Source organism: Eurytemora carolleeae, unplaced genomic scaffold, assembly GCF_000591075.1.
Source record: "Eurytemora carolleeae unplaced genomic scaffold, Eaff_2.0 scaffold119, whole genome shotgun sequence".
Classification (NCBI taxonomy): domain Eukaryota; kingdom Metazoa; phylum Arthropoda; class Copepoda; order Calanoida; family Temoridae; genus Eurytemora; species Eurytemora carolleeae.
The window spans coordinates 231,679-249,124 of record NW_019396072.1 but is presented as its reverse complement, the minus strand read 5'-3'; the positions used below and the strand labels follow the sequence as shown (position 1 = coordinate 249,124).

Genomic DNA, 17,446 nt, shown 5'->3' with positions numbered 1-17,446 from the left:
AATTGTCTCCAGAGTAAATCTGAACTAAATTTATTTTTCTCTAATATTCTCTAATAGTATATTATGCGTAGGAAGAAAGTTTAATAATCAAAATTAGTGTTGTAATATTAAAAGAAAAACCGTGGAATAATTTTGATTATTATACTAATATCCGGCCTTAAAAGTGGAACTCTGTAACACATACCACGCTTATTTCTTTAATTTATTGTTAACGTCATTTTTTGTCACATTATCAAGCAAATTATTCTTAAAGGGGGGTAGAGGTTTAAATATTGAAAAAAAAAACGTTTGATGCATAGTTATGTTCGCTACGATGTTAGGCCTTCTCAGAAAAGGTTTTATTAAAATCGTAACTTCTTTTGCCTTTTATTCCCATTATTAGCTTTGCGTTTTCATTTACATTTTTTTAATACCTATCCCCTTTCAGAACACCGTGCGTGATTTTTGTGATTTTATAATTTATTACAGGTAAAGTTAATAACATTGTTGATGTATTTTGTCAAGGACTAATTTAAGTAAGTCATCGAAGCATTTATGGGCTAACCTATTGTTTGTTTGAAAACAACGGATATCAACATAAAATATCAATTTTGACTGTGATTTTGATCGAATCTCCTCTAAAATGGAACACGGCAAAATTTAGAACTTTTGTTTAATTTAAAAAGTGTTCGCGAAAAATATTCGATGGCGATTTTACGATCCGAGTCGAATTATGCAACTTTCTAATTTAATGGACGCTTCGTTCTTCGATATGAGTCGTCTGTAACAATTTTCTCCTTATAGACGCAACAGATAGAAGTAAGATTAAAGTTGCAATCACCATCGAATATTTTCCCCTTCCATTTTTCACGAACACTCCCTGTAACATCTATCAATTTGTCCATGTAAGCTATTTTCATATATTTTTTCACAAATATGAAATTAATATTCACTAAATATTTTTGCCTTTTAACAATAGTTGTATACATTACAATCTACTTCCAATCAATGTGCACAGGTGTAGGTAATATATTGCTTGATATGGTTTTTTCTAGCACGATTGAACATGAACAGACTAGCAGGTCTGGTGTCCGATGTGTTTAGAATAAGAATATCTGGTCTGGGACGTCGAATGGATAGGAATTGTCTGATGTGCTCAACAAAAGAGAGTAATCAGGTGAGAGAGAATGGTCTGGTGTGTCCAAGGAGGAGAAATTTTCTGATGAAAAAGAATGATCTGGCGTGTTAAGATGGGAAGAACGATTCTTTTTATCGGGCGAGAACAGATGATCTTGTTTATTAGGTATAGAAGAACGATCTTGTTTATCAGGTATAGAAGAACGATCTTGTTTATCAGGTATAGAAGAACGATCTTTTTTGTCGGGCGAGTAAGAACCATCGTGTTTGTCGAGTGAGGAAGGAAAATCTTGTTTGTCGGGTGAGGAAGGAAAATCTTGTTTGTCGGGTGAGGAAAAGCAATCTTGTTTGTCGGGTGAGGAGAAGTAATCTTGTTTGTTGGGCGAGGAAGGACGTTCTTGTTGGCCTGGTGAGAAGGGGCGACTTAGGTTGTCTGACGAACAGACTGGGCTGGTAGAACTACTGTTGGGTTAGGACGCAACCAGGAATCTTCACTATCAAGAACTAAGTCGGAAATAGGAGAATCCTCTAAAGAACAAAATATATTTTGTATCTTCAAATTATCTTCATCATAAAAATTACTAAATAAAAAATAACAGGGCATAAGGAGAAGGTTTTTAATATATTTTCCTTGCAGAATATTGTAAATGCCAGAATAGTCGACCAGTTTCCTTTTCTCGCGCCTAAAAATATCATAATACTTAATAAACTAGTCTATAGTCCATTCTGCGGGTTGTTAAACTCTCATAACAATAACAAAAAAAATCAAACAATATCATAATCATGAAAATTAAGGAAATTTTTTTGATAAATAAGCTTACAACTATTAAAAAAAATAAACCAATGTCGTTATTAGGTTTAAATCGAAAGATAATAAATCTTTTGCTTGTCTGTTGATATCAAATAAACGTCACAACGTCTAAACAGCTAAGCAAGGGCAACAGTTTTTGGCCGGGCGTAATAGCGCAGAAAAAATGTTGACATTTACTGTTATTGAAAATCCACCATTTTCCCACAGCAGACTTTTTTGTTTATTAGAGTACAATGAAAAATGGTACATTGAAAATCAATAGTTACAGAATTAAATTGCCTGGTATAATATAATAATGTTAGTTTCTATTTAATAAAAACCAATGTTGATTTAAAGGTAAATTATCGTTAATTCGTGACAATTAAAGGGACTGAAGACGTAAATTCAAGTGGTAAGTCTGATTCACATTGTGACAATTTAAAGGGGTGAAATTCAGGTTTGTTACAAAATCTATCAGAATGATTCATTAATTTATTTCTGAACTAAACAGTTTCTTTCCTCATTGAAATTATACGAGAATCTATCTTTTCAATTTTTTCCCAGGAGTTCGAGTACACCTATTTTTCCCAGGAGTTCGAGTACACCTATTTTTCCCAGGAGTTCGAGTATACCTATTTTTCCCAGGAGTTCGAGTATACCTATTTTTCCCAGGAGTTCGAGTTTACCTATTTTTCCCAGGAGTTCGAGTATACCTATTTTTCCCAGGAGTTCGAGTTTACCTATTTTTCCCAAAAGTTCGAGTACACCTATTTTTCCCAGGAGTCGAGTATACCTATTTTTCCCGGGAGTTCGAGTATACCTATTTTTCCCAGGAGTCGAGTATACTTATTTTTCCCAGGAGTCGAGTGCACCTATTTTCCCCAGGAGTCGAGTATACCTATTTTCCCCAGGAGTCGAGTATACCTATTTTTCCCAGGAGTCGAGTATACCTATTTTTCCCAAAAGTTCGAGTACACCTATTTTTCCCAGGAGTCGAGTATACCTATTTTTCCCGGGAGTTCGAGTATACCTATTTTTCCCAGGAGTCGAGTATACCTATTTTCACAGGAGTCGAGTATACCTATTTTCCCCAGGAGTCGAGTATACCTATTTTCCCCAGGAGTCGAGTATACCTATTTTCCCCAGGAGTCGAGTATACCCCCAGGAGTCGAGTATACCTATTTTCCCCAGGAGTCGAGTATACCTATTTTTCAGATCATTTTCGGAGCTTGTTATAATTCTTTTCCACCAGAAACCAATTCGTTGACAAGGCTGAAAAATAGACCAGAAGTCAGAACTTGTTGTGAATCTTTGGATCAAGCATTAATCTCATGCAGTTGGGTGTTTAAGAAAAACAACGAATTTGGAATTTTAATAACTGCATTCAGGTTAGAAATATGTCAAAGTGCTATCAGACTTATTTTTGATGATTAAAACTGATTAAGTTATGGGTCTGAAGATAAATAATATTGTATATATTATTCTGTACACTGAAAGTACAAGAATTCTTTCTTTTTTTAAGGGCTATATACTTCTTTTAATTTAGATTAGTTCAAAATCGAAATCAATTAATCTATAGATGTCCTATAATTGAGTAGATGCTATTTGTAAAACTTATACAATCTCACCGCTAGAGAACTAAGCTGAAAATTGTTAAATGAAATGGAGTCAAACTTAATGATTTTGTGATTTTAATTGATCATAAATTATTCTAACCACATAATTTTTAATTAATGATGATTATATTATCTCTGTGTCAGAGTTTAACTATATAACTTCTCTATCTATTGAAAGATTTGACTCAATTAAATTGAAATTGTTATTCAAAAGTTTCCAGCTCTGACGTTGCACAAGACAAATTAGAATTCAACTTACAGTCATGGACCTTTCCTCTAGAGATAATAAAGGTTTCTTCTTCTTAATCTTCTTTTTCTTTATTACTGGTTTGATAAATCTAGAAATTTAAATTAATATTTCGTTTAGAAATTCTATAAACTAACAACGAACATCTTACGCAAAATTAAATAGAAAAAAGGTTAAAAAAGGTTATTTTTAAAATTTGAGAATCTTGGCAAAATCGGTTTAAAAAATCAGAGGTGTTGGTTTCTAGAGACCAAACAAAAACCATTCCTTTTTATTAAAAGATCAACGAAAGTAAAAATATTTTCTTTATCATTATTCCACCGCCGTTTCACCCTTAATTTAATTTTTATATTTTGTTTTTTGGAAATATTTGAACAATGAACGTTCAAAGAAACTGACAACTCTTCTAATTCTTTTGACTTTAAAAAATAAAAATTCCGCTAGATTTTAAAGTCAAAGTTTGAAATTAAGGTTTACGCCTTCAAGTTGCAAAGATATAGGGTTTTGAGTTTGAGGCAATCTTCTCTTTAGAACTCGAGCGAAAAAAGAAGTTTTTTCTAAGGAAAAAAATATAAATGTTTTGGTTACCAACACCAAATATACAGGAAAACAATCTTACTGATTAAAGAATTCGAAACTTAAAACACTGATTTTCTAATCCCTCTATCTTTGCAACCCAATTTTGTAGACCTTAGATATTTAAAACTATGAATGTTGTTAGATCAAATAATCTAAGATTGAAATATTAAGGTTTTATACGCTATTAGGCTGCACAAAGATATAGGGATGAGAAAATTTGAGTTTGTGGCAAAGACTCAGTTTTATTCTTATATTCCCCAAGGCTCCGAAAGTAATTTTCAATTTTGTGACTTGAAAGTCAAACTTGCCTCGGTATGGGAGCTTTAACTGGAACTCGAACTGGTTTCTCTTTTTGATCCCAGATTAATGTCGGCATATGGAAGATCTTATCAGAAGTTTTGCTTTTATTTTGTCAAAAATAAAATAAAAAGTTTTGTATGGGGGGGGGGGGAGCTGGTTTATGGGTAATTGATATAGGTTTGGATAGATTCTATAGTCTATACAGTGCAACAAAAAAAGTTTTTTTTAAATATTTGAGATAGTACTAACAACTGAAGTGTATTCATATTTTTTTTTCTTCATATTTTTATTCAACTACAAAGCACGAGATAATACAAATAAAAAATCACAATTTACTATGTAGTTTGGACCCGCCTAACCAGAGTAGGTTGTTTTAATTGGTTGGCCCATTATAAACGAATGAGAATTGCAGATAAAAACAATGTACATTGTACTGAATGTACATTGTATTGAAGGTTAAATGAAAATAATAAAATTTGCAGAGAAAACTATTTTTTGGAGAGAATAGAGAAAATAAATTAAATTCCTGGTGTTTTTCCGGTGATCTGTTTTCCTCTGTTTGCTCATTCTTTACAGCAACCAAGATAAATATATGCATGTCTCAGGCATTCTTTAAAGCAACTGCCAACGTATTAATATTAAAAAGTAACTCTTAATTTGAATTGTTATTATAGTTTTTCTATCTAAATAAATAATTTTCAATTGCAGGTCTAAGCAGTAATAAAAGTTGAGGTGAAAAACTACAATATCTTTCTTACTGTTAATCTGATAATGGGCTAAAGGGTACCTTTGTGAATAAGCATGTGATTGAGGGTTACTTCAAATTAGGTTGATTCCTTTGATACCCCGGACCCCTCCCATCAAATATACCCCGGACCCCTCCCATCAAATATACCCCGGACCCCTCCCATCAAATATACCCCGGACCCCTCCCATCAAATATACACCGGACCCTTCCCATCAAATATAGACCGGACCCCTCCCATCAAATATTCCCCGGACCCCTCCCATCAAATATACCCCGGACCCCTCCCATCAAATATATATAAGAATTTTTCTGGAACTGAAAGCGTGATGTTAAAGTTTAACGGCAGTGTCCGATTTACAACGATACACTTAAAAGCTTTGTCTGATCAAGTATGAATTAGATATCCATGCTTTAGTTTCTTTAAACTGTTTATTTTCATTTGGGGTTTCTCTGCCAATGTGACTTGAGCATTTCTTGCTTATAAGAAGCAAGCATTGGAGAAATTATCAGAATTTAACACTTTTCGAGTCAACGAAGTTATCTTGAACATTTTTGATCAGATTAAAGTTTCGAAGGTACCGTTGTAAATCAGGGATTGCCATCTTTGCTTGAAGGTTCACTTGAAATTACGCTTACATAGTCCCTCCATCCAAAGAACAAGTTTTAATAATTCATCATTTCCTTTGTCGAATCAAGTTTTATATTTCTCGACGGAAGGTTGGATGTCTGCTCTGAGTACTTAATGACTGTCCTGGGGAAAAAATAAAAATTTCAACTTTTAATCAAATAATATTCTGCAATTTTTTAAATTAGTAGTGATATACCTGGGTCTCTGACTGTTCTCAGCCTGCTTTAATTTTGCTCCGTCCTTCTCATATAACTGTAGAGGAATAATCTTTCAGATTTTCAACAATGAATGTACAAGTGGTCATCTTACAAAACTAACTTGTCCGTCTAAAACTTTGCTATCCTCAGGATTCTGTAAACAACTATCCACGCTCTAACCTCTATTACCTCTCTCTCACGCTGATTTAAACATAAGGGCAAATTTATGCGACATTTCTGGTACGACTTTGTGACATTGTAGCTCCTCTATTTTTTGTTTTACGCACAATTTATTCGGTTACATAATATTCACAACATTCTTGTTTTCAAAATAGCGTGAACCATACTAACTCTTTCTAACCCAAACTAACTTTCTTTACTCCATATTAGGTCTCTCTAACCATACTAACTCTTTCTAAACCAAATTAACCCTTTCTAAACCGTATTATCCATTTTTAAACCATGCTAACCCTATCTAAACCATAATACCCCTATCTGAACCATATTATCTCTTTCTAACCCATACTAACTCTTTCTGAACCATATTATCTCTTTTTAACCCATACTAACTCTTTCTGAGCCATATTATGCCTCTAAACCATATTGTGCCTCTGAACCATTCTAACCCAATCTAAACCATATTAATTCTCTCTAACCCATATTAACCCTTTCTGAACCATGTTATCCCTCTCTAAACCATACTAACCCTTTCTAAACCAATTTATCCCTCCATAAACAATATTATCCCTCTCTGAACCATATTATTCCTCTCACAACCATATTAATCCCCTCTGAACCATCTTATCCCCCTCTGAACCATATTATCCCTCTCTGAACCATATTATTCCTCTCTGAACCATATTATTCCTCTCTGTACCATATTGTCCCTCTCTGAACCATATTATCCCTCTCTGAACCATATTATTCCTCTCTGAACCATATTATTCCTCTCACAACCATATTAATTCCCTCTGAACCATCTTATCCCCCTCTGAACCATATAATCCCTCTCTGAACCATATTATTCCTATTTAAACCACATTATTCCTCTCTAAACCATATTATTCCTCTCTGAACCATATTATTCCTCTCTGAACCATATTATTCCTCTCTGAACCATAATATTCCTCTCTGAACCATGATATTCCTCTCTGAACCATATTATTCCTCTCTGTACCATATTGTCCCTCCCTGAACCATATTATCCCTCCCTGAACCATATTATCCCTCCCTGAACCATATTATTCCTCTCTGTACCATATTGTCCCTCTCTGAACCATATTATCCCTCTCTGAACCATATTATTCCTCTCTGTACCATATTGTCGGTATAATTTCATGAATTTATCTAAGACATATTTTCCTTGCGATGAAAGTTAGAAATTTGTTTTAGTCCGATGACGGCAGGTTTCAGGGCTCTGTTTACCCAAGAATCAGGGAGACCGATGAACTTTACTCCAAGCCGGGGAACACACTAAAATCATCTTAACTGTAATTTAATTTATGAATCTAAGATAAAATATTCCCTTTTTTAAATGGTTTTAATGCACTGCAGTAGGGATTGTCAATGTGATTTTAAAAACCAGTCTTTTTAACAGGAGTGAATATTTTAAAGAAATGATTTTAGAAGATCTGGGGAAAAACTGAAACATTGAACATCAAAAGGCAAGGTTTTTTCACACTTTTTCATGCTTTTAAAAATCATTCGTTTCCCAATATCAGCGAAATAAATTTTTGCCACTCCGCACATATATTTTCAAAAAGGAGAGGAATACTTATTTTAGAAACTGTACACCCCTGCTTTTCAATGAGAATGATTCACAAATGTACACTTTAATTTGAGCAAGTAAAAAAAAGTTGATTAGTCTAGCAGGGCCGGGAATTTATTTTCTTAAAAACGTCTAAGCACCCAGGAATATTTTCTCCCCCTGTATTAAATCAAGCTTAAAGAATTATATCTAGGTAAACTCGAGCATAATTTCAAGAGACAACGGTATCCTTGAAACCTTTATCAGATCAATAATGTAAAAAATGGTCGTTTTTAGTGTTTAATTCTGATCATTCTTAAAAGTTTTTCTGCGGTAGAAATGAAGTCACTTTGTGTAAAGAAACAGCAATTAAAAATAATCTGTTTTCATAATTAAAAAGAATCTTTTTTCATAATTAAAAATAATCTGTTTTCATAATTAAAAATAATCTGTTTTCATAATTAAAAAATAATCTGTTTTCATAATTAAAAGTAATCTGTTTTCATATTTAAAAAATAATCTGTTTTCATAATTAAAAATAATCTGTTTTCATAATTAAAAATAATCTGTTTTCATAATTAAAAAATAATCTGTTTTCATAATTAAAAGTAATCTGTTTTCATATTTAAAAAATAATCTGTTTTCATAATTAAAAATAATCTGTTTTCATAATTAAAAAATAATCTGTTTTCATAATTAAAAAATAATCTGTTTTCATTAAAAAATTCATTAAAAAATTCCGATCAGACGAATCAGACAAAGCGTTTAAAAAGAATACCGTTGTGAATCAGGAATTGCCCCCTTTTCATTGAAATTACGCGTATGATCCCTTTAAGTCCCATTTTTATTTGTTCCCCAGAAATTAGATTCAATCTTTACATCAACGTTGATTATACAAATTTTAAGGACCTCCAACATTTTAGTGTACGTTCACTACAAGTATATGTACAATGTACATTTTAGATAAAAGAAAGTTACTTCAAAATACATTTTTACCTTCTTCAGTTGACGCTTCATCTTCATCTTCATATGTTCTACTCTTTCAATCCAGTAGTTATATACATAAATTCTGTAACATAAAATTAAGTAAGAAAAAAAGTAATTCCTTCAACACGATTTGACAATGATCAATGGTCATATTTGAAATGAAAATAAAATTGGATTATTTGAAAAATTGACCTTTTTATTTAACAATTATTATTTTTAGACCAAACATACTTTTGGCCACTCTGAGGTGTTATGTGAACATAATAGTTTTACTCAAATAAAAGAATGCATTATTATTCTTGCGAACTTGGATATATTATTATTTATTTGTCTAAATTAATTGGCTTTTGTATAATGATTATCAAATCTCCAATGTGAGGACTGCACAGTTCATTGTCTTGAAGTCTTAATTCTCGCGAGTACGGAGGGAGTCGAAAAAAATATATAAATTTTCATAGAAAATTAAAATTGTTTTGTAATGTAAGAAAGGATATTCAGAGAATTAAAGATCAATATTTGTCAAGCCCTTGATCCCACAGAGCATTTAAAACGTAATTTCCCTTAAATTCTCACAGGTACGAAAAAGCGTTCCTTGAAGAACATGCAAATCCAAGAAATTCCCTCCGAAAGTCGGATATACTTGAATAAATCAATGAACTTATCAATCCCCAGTCCCCACGTCTTAGTGATTGTAGGTTTGGATTAAAAATGTGTTTATCACAGATACTATTATCGACTAGTTAAATAGGATCAGGACTCAGGAAAACTTCTAATAAGTGAGGAGAGGAGTAGATTAGAAGTAGCTATGAACATGTTAGGAGAAAAGAAACCAAGAAGTACTGATTAGTGTAAAGGAACCAGGAAGTATGAATGTGTAAGAGAATCAGGAAGCATGAATGAGTAAGGGAACCAGGAAGTATGGACGAGTAAGGGAACTAGGAGGTATGGTTAAGTAAAGGAACCAGGACGTATGGCGGAGTAGTAAAGGAACTATGAAGTATGGTTGAGTAGGTAACTAGGAAGTATGGATAGGTAAAGGAATCAGGAAGAATGGATGAGTAAGGGAACCAGGAAGTATGGACGAGTAAGGGAACTAGGAGGTATGGTTAAGTAAAGGAACCAGCACGTATGGCAAAGTAGTAGTAAAGGAACTAGGAAGTATGGTTGAGTAGGTAACTAGGAAGTATGGATAGGTAAAGGAATCAGGAAGAATGGATGAGTAAGGGAACCAAGAAGTGTGGACGAGTAAGGGAACTAGGAGGTATGGGTAAAGGAACCAGGACGTATGGCGGAGTAGTAAAGGAACTAGGAAGTATGGTTGAGTAGGTAACTAGGAAGTATGTATAGGTAAAGGAATCAGGAAGAATGGCTGAGTAAGGGAACCAGGAAGTATTGACGAGCAAGGGAACTAGGAGGTATGGTTAAGTAAGGGAACCAGGAAGTATGGCGGAGTAAAGGAACCAGGAAATATGGTTGAGCAGGGTGACTGGGAAGTATGGCTTAGTAAAGGAACCATTTAGTATGGTTGAGTAAAGGAACCAAGAATTATGGTTGAGTAAAGGAACCAGAAAGTATGGTTGAGTAAGGAAATTAGGAAGTATAGATGAGTACAGGAACCAGGAAGTATGGTTGAGTAAAGGAACCAGTAAGTAAGGTTTAGTAAAGGAACTATGAACCAGGGTGAATATTCTTAAAATCTTTTATCAAGAAGGAAGGATGAATTTCCATAAGATAAGATCCATCCCTCGTGTAAGAACGTTACAAAGGATGAAAATAACGGTTTCATCCTGTCGCAGCTTTTATCTGATTTATACATTCTGTCGCCTCTCTTCTTGCTTCTTCATCTTTCAAACTTTTAGCTGCTTCACGAGCTCTTGTGCAATCCAGCTCTGCCTTGTCAATCAAACCAGCTCTTAGCTCAATTATTCCTGAACATTTGACACATAAAGATTCTTTATAGAAATACACTCTGCTGAAAATGAACCATCAGATTTAAAGTTTAAACACCTAAAACTTTTTCATCTGAAAATATTAGTATGCAGTCTACTGGATAATCTCAATTTTAAAAATTATACCTAGGGATACCCGGGATGGGGGGGGGTTAATTCTTAAAAATATACACCCCTGCCAGATGGTCCATTTTCAGCAGGGTGAACACGAAGTGTACCACAGATAAAATTATCTAATATTTTTGGTCTAATTTTATAGCTGCAAACAAGGAACTGTAAATGGATAGAAATATCTTAAATATTTGACAAAGGTTGTTTTTCTTTTTTCTTGAACCATTTAGTCTTGAGATATCCGAAGGTAAAATTTTTAACAAAATCATTAAAAGAAGTATTTACTTAGAATCCTAGAATAAATAACAGTGTCTACTAGTTACCTCTATTAATAAGAAAAGTGGGAAGATATTGACAGGATGTGGATTCAGCTGTTGTAATTACCCGGGATAGAAGAGTAACTGCTTGGTTCGTCTCTCCTTTCAAACTAATCGGAGTAAATTCATTCAAACATGATTTTTAGAGGTTTAAGCCAGGTAATTGAGTTTTTAAAGTACTTAATTTCATGTGACCCTCCATTTAAAGAATAATTCCAACGATAAGGTTTAACAGTTTTTAATCAAAACTCGGATAAAAACCGAGTGTAGGTATTAGGTATTTTCCCGAAGGGCGACTTCCCAATCGGCAACTTCTCAAATGTGCAATTTCCCAAGCGGCAACTTCCCAAAGTTTAGGTTAGGTTAGGTTGGGAAAGTACCTAACATCGCCTAAACTGACCTGGAATAGTCTAGTCACGGGCTGGGTGGTTGCCAAGAAATATAAAGTGGGGGGGGGGGGGGGTCAAACCCTCCTTAGTAATACTGAACCAAAACTTGAATGTGTAAGATATAAAACATAAAGAATAAGTTTAAATTGAATCCCTGAGTACGGATGCCAATGAGTTATTAATGACGAGGGTTTGTTCATGTTCCTCTCCATGTATCCTAGATGAGAGAAGAACTGCAGATCTGAACCCTGACTCCGCCTGTTCCAACCTGCCTTGTCCTAGATAGAACTGTGCTGATTTATCCAGGCAGAGTCCGTACAGTGCCAGGGTATCTTCACTGCAGGCAGATCCTAGAACAAAATAGAAATATATCCTGGTTTCCATTTTTCTATTTATCCATGTATCCATGTTTTCATGTATAAATCCATGTATTCCTGATTTTATGTATAAATCCATGTATTCCTGTTTTCATGTATAATCCCATGTATTCCTGTTTTCATGTATAAACCCATGTATTCCTGATTTTATGTATAAATCCATGTATTCCTATTTTCATGTATAAATCCATGTATTCCTGTTTTCATGTATAAACCCATTTATTCCTGTCTTCATGTATAAACCCATGTATTCCTGATTTTATGTATAAACCCATGTATTCCTGTTTTCATTTATAAACCCATGTATTCCTGTTTTCATGTATAAATCTATGTATTCCTGTTTTCATGTATAAACCCATTTATTCCTGTTTTCATGTATAAACCCATGTATTCCTGATTTTATGTATAAATCCATGTATTCCTGATTTTATGTTTAAATCCATGAATCCATGTATCCATGTATATTGTATATATCTAATGCATGTATCCATATCAAATTTAAATTGTCGACCAGGGTTTAATTTTTTTCTGATTTGAATTATACGGAGATATGATATGCAGTTTTTCTTAAATTTCCCTCCCCCCCTTTCTTTAAACTAATTCTATATTAAAAATAAAGCCCAAGTAAAGTTTTGGGTCGCTGTAGTGATTTCAGAAGAGAGAAGTGAGACTTCAGGTTCTTTTTCTTTGTCAAAGTCTTCCCAATTTAAAATTTAAAAACATAAAACCTAATTTTTGTCCGATCATTCATACACCAAATATTTTACTCCGAACAGCTTTAAAGAAAAATATGTCCACGCCTTAATCTATTCCGTCCCGATCATCGAGTTTACAAATCATAGACATTTCTTCTCACCTTCTTTTTCGACCTTTAATTGTTGTGTTTTTGTACAAAATTCAAACCCCTGCTCAGCCTTCTGTAGATTGTTCTGTCCACTGAAGATCTGCGCCAGTTTGAGAGAGATCTCAACGACCGCGTTACTGTCCTGAGGTTCTCCTGAGCTCAGCAGACGTTTAAGAATATCTGTGAAGAGACGTTCAGCCTGACCAACCAGTCCACGCTCTAGCGCTGTGTTGGCCAGCAGACAGTATATGTGAGTAATTCCCTCCTCATGGCCTAAAAAAAACCAATTTTATTTATAATATTAAAAAGAATACACTGCATATTTTTAATGCTTTATAATTTTAGAATTTTAACCAATATAGCTCACCTATATCAAAAGCCATCTTGAGAGCAATATGGAAGATCTGGTCCGCCCTCTTCAGATCTCCTTCCTAATAAACCTAGTTGTCAAAACTAAACCTAATCCATGGACGGGATCTAACCGTTGTAGGATATTCAATGATATAATTATCTTTGTACCTGCACAGCTAAGATCCCTCGTTTAATAGTGATCAGGAGATCATTCTCCGGTTCCGACTGCTGGGAGATTCCGAGCCAGGAGAGGAACCCGGAGAGAACCAGAGGGTTCCTAACCTGATCTCTATACTTAGCTCTCGGCAGGGAAGGGACCAAGCCAGGACGAGGTATCCGGAGAAGCGGGATGAAACCTCGAAGCAAGGTTCGCATATCCACACGATTACTCTGTAATTATAAACAGATACGATATTATTAACATTNATCAAATGACGATTCCGAAAAATTGGGAAAATATTATAGTTAGGAGGAAAAGAACAATGAGGAGATAAATAAAAAAATAAAGACGAATGCAGTAATTCTTAATCCCCAGAATCTGATCTTTTCCGGGACTTTTTCGACTTCTTGGACTTCTTCGGTTCTCTGGATCTGGACCGGCGAGATTTTTCAGGAGTCCTTTTTCTACTCGGGGATTTATCCCGTGTTCTTTCTTTTCTCTGTCGAGATCTGGACATTGAACGACGTTCTCTTGTCACTGATCTTTTCTGTCTAGATCGGGATCGTCGGTCTCTTGATCGAGATCGCCGGTCATTAGAACGAGATCGTCTGTCTCTCGAGCGAGATCGCCGTTTATATCGATAGCTTTCACTAGAACGTGAACGCCTACGTTTAGACTCGGGTGACCGGGATGATTTTTTCTTGGGCTTGACATCAACAGTTTCTTTTACACGATTCTTTGACCGTGACCGTTTCCGTTCTTTCTCCCGTTTAGATTCCTTCTTAGGTTTCTCTGGAGTATCAGATTTATCACGCCTTTTCACCGAGTCTACGGATTGAGATCGCGATTTTTGACCTTGCCGAGGCGGAGGTTCCTTGGACTCCGATCTTGATCCGTGCGGAGGTTCTGGACTTGAGTCAGAATCATCCCGTCTCGTCCCTGCTCTATCCCCAGCCAACCATCTCTTCTCTCTTTGTTTATACCTCGCCTCTTCTCTTAAACAATTCTTCTTAATCTCATCTTCCATCCGATCAAATTTCTTCTTCTTCTTCTTCAAAGTTTTCTGGGTTTCCTCATCGGATTCAACATCGTTCTCCTCCTCATCCTCATTCTCGGAGTCAGAATGACTTCCGTACCCTGACAACATAGATTTCAGTTTAGGTTTGTTCGTTCTTCCGGTCTCTTTCCTCAAGACATCCTCGCACATCTCCGTCATTTCCTCCGAGGTTACTTCCAGAAGAATTGTCGTTAAAATCTTTCTCAAGTTCAAACTCATTTCTTGGAGAAGATCTTCTTTCGACTTCTTGGGTTCCTCCGCGCTAATCTTTAGCACAGGAATTTCCGCTGCCTCAAACCTGGATTTTCGAGGTTTCCGTTCTTCAGCAATCTTTTCAGGAGGATCTTCGTCTCCACTTCCATCACTTGCATTATCGAACCTGGACCTGGTCGGATCCTTGGCAACCAGAGCCTCCTGCTCCTCTCTCCTTTTGCGCTTCTTCTCTTCTGTTCGCTGTTTACGATAATCTTCTTCCTCTTTCTTTCTTTTATCCTTCTCCATCTTTTCCAACCCGTCCCGTATCCAACTTGGTAATTTTTTCTTCTGGTCTTCGTTTAAGGATTCAAAACCTCCAGGAGTTGTCTGCACGTCCATCAATGATGGAATTTCCCTCCGGTTGCTCCGGGGGAAAGTTGGTCGATGGTTTCCAGAATTATAATCAGCCATGTGAGAGTTTCCAAACCCATTTCCATGGGGGATTCTAGCCTCCGGTTCTACAGGCTCAAACTGGTTCTGGTTGAATTGTTGATAACCTCCACCTCCTCCTCCCTGCCAACCAGGTCCAGCCCCGTTTCCTTCCCAACCCATTCCATTCCATCCTGCATCCATCCCACCCTGCCAGTTATTCTCTCCTTGCCAGTTCTGGTTCCAGGTTGCTCCCTCCCAACCCGTCCCGTTTTCATCCCCGCCTGGTTCACATAGTTCCATAGACGCTTCTCCTCCTCCGCTCTCGTCACCGGGTGGTTTTATATAATTGGACGGCTGTGAAACCATCGGTTGCTCTGTCACGTCCTTCGTCTGAATCCATTGCTGCGCCAGTGCGGCCCAGTCCACTGTACCATGAGGCATAGCCTAAAAAGGAGAAAATATATCAAAATAAAACCAAAAAAATTTGAATCTAATTCATTTCTATAAAACTTGATATTATTATTATTATAAAGTGTATTCACACACAAAGATATAAATACATATATTAATGATGTAGTTTAAATTTGTTTAAATAAATTTTTGAAAATACAGCTTTCCAAAAGAAAAGAAAAAAATATGCAAAATTATGCACAAATAGACGACATTGATCATTACTCATTACATAACATATTTATCATTTCAGTAAATACGTAATCATCGAATCCTTCAACATATAAATTTTGCGTTCTTGAATTTACAAGTTCTTGTAAAACCGAAACTTTCCATGCATGGTCCAATGTCTCCAATGGGACATCAAAATATTTCATTTGTTTATTATTAAACCTGAATGCTTGCTTGCTGTTGATTCCAATCCTGCCAACTTCCTCCATTGTTCCCTCCTCCTCCGTTCCACATCCTAGACAAGTAAACCTCAAGTATGAGAGTGGAGGGGGGAGGGGGGGGGACAACTAGTTTTTTTATATCCATGACCGCCTATGTTATACTGAATTTTATTTCTGAGGCCTGAAAACATTCATTTAAATATATAATTGTTTTATCTAAATGTATACGGTACAAGAAGATACATATATATTGATATAAAGTCAGCACTGAACAAGGTTTATTTTTACGCAATTGTTGATATGTCTAAAATGGTCTCGCGTCCAATTTCATTTAGAGAAAACTCCGATAGATGAAAATACTGTTACAGTAACTTTTGTTTAAAATAAACTACATTGCACATTCACAACCTCGATCCTACTTGTTCACATCACATAAACTGTATTGGTTAAACATTCAAATACCTCCAATGTGTAAATTGTATAATGGGTAGTACGTAATGTGCACTGTCACCGTGGTACTAAGGATTAGAAAGCAGGGATCGTCGGGAGATTTATATTTAAGAACGTTTAAACATTTTTACACTCCCTCCAGCCTTAAACCTGAGCATGTATGCCCTTGTTTACATTTAAAATAAGAATTGTAACTGTAACGTAAAAATACGAATGTCAATTACAATCAAAGAATAGGTTTCATTAATTTTAAGTTTGTGAAACAGGTTCAGGAATATTGGGCATTGGCCGAGGAAAAAATTGAATATTACCTGATATATAAATCAGCTGGGATTCAGGGTTAGATTATACCTTATGTTGAGGATGATATCTAGGTTTACGCGAACATGCTTTAATAAGTTCTGGAATAAATATTAGTTAGAGCTGGGTTTGCGCTAAGATATAATCATTGTATCGTGACAATTGACAAAAGAAAGATAGAGAGCGTCCCATATAATATTGGGCCTGTCTCCAAGCTTAAACGTCAAAATACGCACAGAATAGTCTAAGAACCTTTTGTTTACTGCGTACAACTGATACAATTTTTATAAATAATTCAATGTTTCAAAATATTCGGATTAGTAAAGTTACGTAATTAAAATCCCAATTTTTGAACTATGCACAATCCAATATGATGTGGGTCGGCGTGGGACACCCTCACCCTGTATATGGAATAATGTCCTAGCATACGATTTTTGAACCCCCCTTCCAATTTGGTGCATGACCATTTTTTATTTTTTTATTACTTATTATTTTAGGTTTAAGCAAGGTTAAGACAATTTCTGGGCCAGGACGAGCCTTAAATTTCAACAATTTTCAACAAAATTAGTATATTTTTAGGGTTTCGTCACTTTCTGGGCTAGTTCAGGCTAGGGGGCGAGCGCCGCGGCTAGGACAGACTGCTGCGGCCCCATGGTCAATTATATCCATGTCATACATATAAGATCCATGTACAAAAATTTATATAAGGGACCCCCC

At 35.3% G+C, this 17,446-nt stretch overlaps 3 protein-coding genes across 6 annotated transcripts; all 3 read right to left on the bottom strand.

Annotated features, from left to right (window-relative positions):
* Positions 1–885: 885 nt before the first annotated feature.
* On the bottom strand, positions 886–9,158 carry LOC111712825 (uncharacterized). Its single transcript, XM_023487563.1, has 10 exons — positions 8,965–9,158; positions 7,584–7,694; positions 6,221–6,276; positions 6,078–6,147; positions 5,175–5,216; positions 4,657–4,733; positions 3,782–3,860; positions 3,111–3,178; positions 1,747–1,799; positions 886–1,644 (listed from the first exon to the last, which is right to left on the bottom strand). The coding sequence occupies exons 1-10, from the start codon at positions 8,995–8,997 to the stop codon at positions 1,541–1,543; spliced, it is 693 nt and encodes a 230-aa protein (XP_023343331.1). The 5' UTR covers positions 8,998–9,158; the 3' UTR covers positions 886–1,540.
* Positions 9,159–9,248: 90 nt separating this feature from the next.
* LOC111712806 (tetratricopeptide repeat protein 19 homolog, mitochondrial) lies at positions 9,249–13,716 on the bottom strand. 3 transcript variants are annotated; one of them, XM_023487543.1, is made up of 7 exons: positions 13,462–13,716; positions 13,310–13,373; positions 12,955–13,215; positions 11,876–12,071; positions 11,339–11,442; positions 10,700–10,883; positions 9,263–9,691 (listed from the first exon to the last, which is right to left on the bottom strand). In XM_023487543.1, exons 1-6 carry the CDS (start codon positions 13,666–13,668, stop codon positions 10,738–10,740), a joined length of 978 nt encoding a protein of 325 aa, XP_023343311.1. In that variant the 5' UTR covers positions 13,669–13,716; the 3' UTR covers positions 9,263–9,691; positions 10,700–10,737. The 3 variants fall into 3 exon arrangements, with proteins under 3 accessions (XP_023343302.1, XP_023343311.1, XP_023343319.1); XM_023487551.1 differs by having other exon boundaries at positions 9,263–9,360; XM_023487534.1 differs by having other exon boundaries at positions 9,249–10,883.
* A 9-nt stretch (positions 13,717–13,725) lies between these two features.
* On the bottom strand, positions 13,726–16,883 carry LOC111712789 (arginine/serine-rich protein PNISR). Of its 2 annotated transcripts, none has more exons than XM_023487526.1 (3): positions 16,781–16,883; positions 15,981–16,053; positions 13,726–15,581 (listed from the first exon to the last, which is right to left on the bottom strand). In XM_023487526.1, exons 2-3 carry the CDS (start codon positions 16,050–16,052, stop codon positions 13,818–13,820), a joined length of 1,836 nt encoding a protein of 611 aa, XP_023343294.1. In that variant the 5' UTR covers position 16,053; positions 16,781–16,883; the 3' UTR covers positions 13,726–13,817. The 2 variants fall into 2 exon arrangements, with proteins under 2 accessions (XP_023343294.1, XP_023343287.1); XM_023487519.1 differs by having other exon boundaries at positions 16,741–16,848.
* Between the last annotated feature and the right edge of the window lie 563 nt (positions 16,884–17,446).

Bases quoted from the DNA above. Each gene is read 5' to 3' on its own strand.
- LOC111712825 (XM_023487563.1), bottom strand. From the start codon at position 8,997: ATGAAGATGAAGATGAAGCGTCAACTGAAGAAG. The intron at 6,277-7,583 runs GAAAATATGTCT...ATTCCTCTACAG, and splicing joins TTTCTAACTTTCATCGCAAG to TTATATGAGAAGGACGGAGC. The intron at 3,179-3,781 runs GTAAGTTGAATT...TCTATTTTTCAG, and splicing joins TAGAGGAAAGGTCCATGACT to CCTTGTCAACGAATTGGTTT.
- LOC111712806 (XM_023487534.1), bottom strand. From the start codon at position 13,668: ATGCGAACCTTGCTTCGAGGTTTCATCCCGCTTCTCCGGATACCTCGT. The intron at 12,072-12,954 runs GTGAGAAGAAAT...ATTTTGTTCTAG, and splicing joins ATTAAAGGTCGAAAAAGAAG to GATCTGCCTGCAGTGAAGAT. The intron at 11,443-11,875 runs GGATTCAATTTA...TACTCCGATTAG, and splicing joins TCATTGGCATCCGTACTCAG to TTTGAAAGGAGAGACGAACC.
- LOC111712789 (XM_023487526.1), bottom strand. From the start codon at position 16,052: ATGTGGAACGGAGGAGGAGGGAACAATGGAGGAAGTTGGCAGGATTGG. The intron at 15,582-15,980 runs GTTTAATAATAA...TCTCCTTTTTAG, and splicing joins AACAGCAAGCAAGCATTCAG to GCTATGCCTCATGGTACAGT.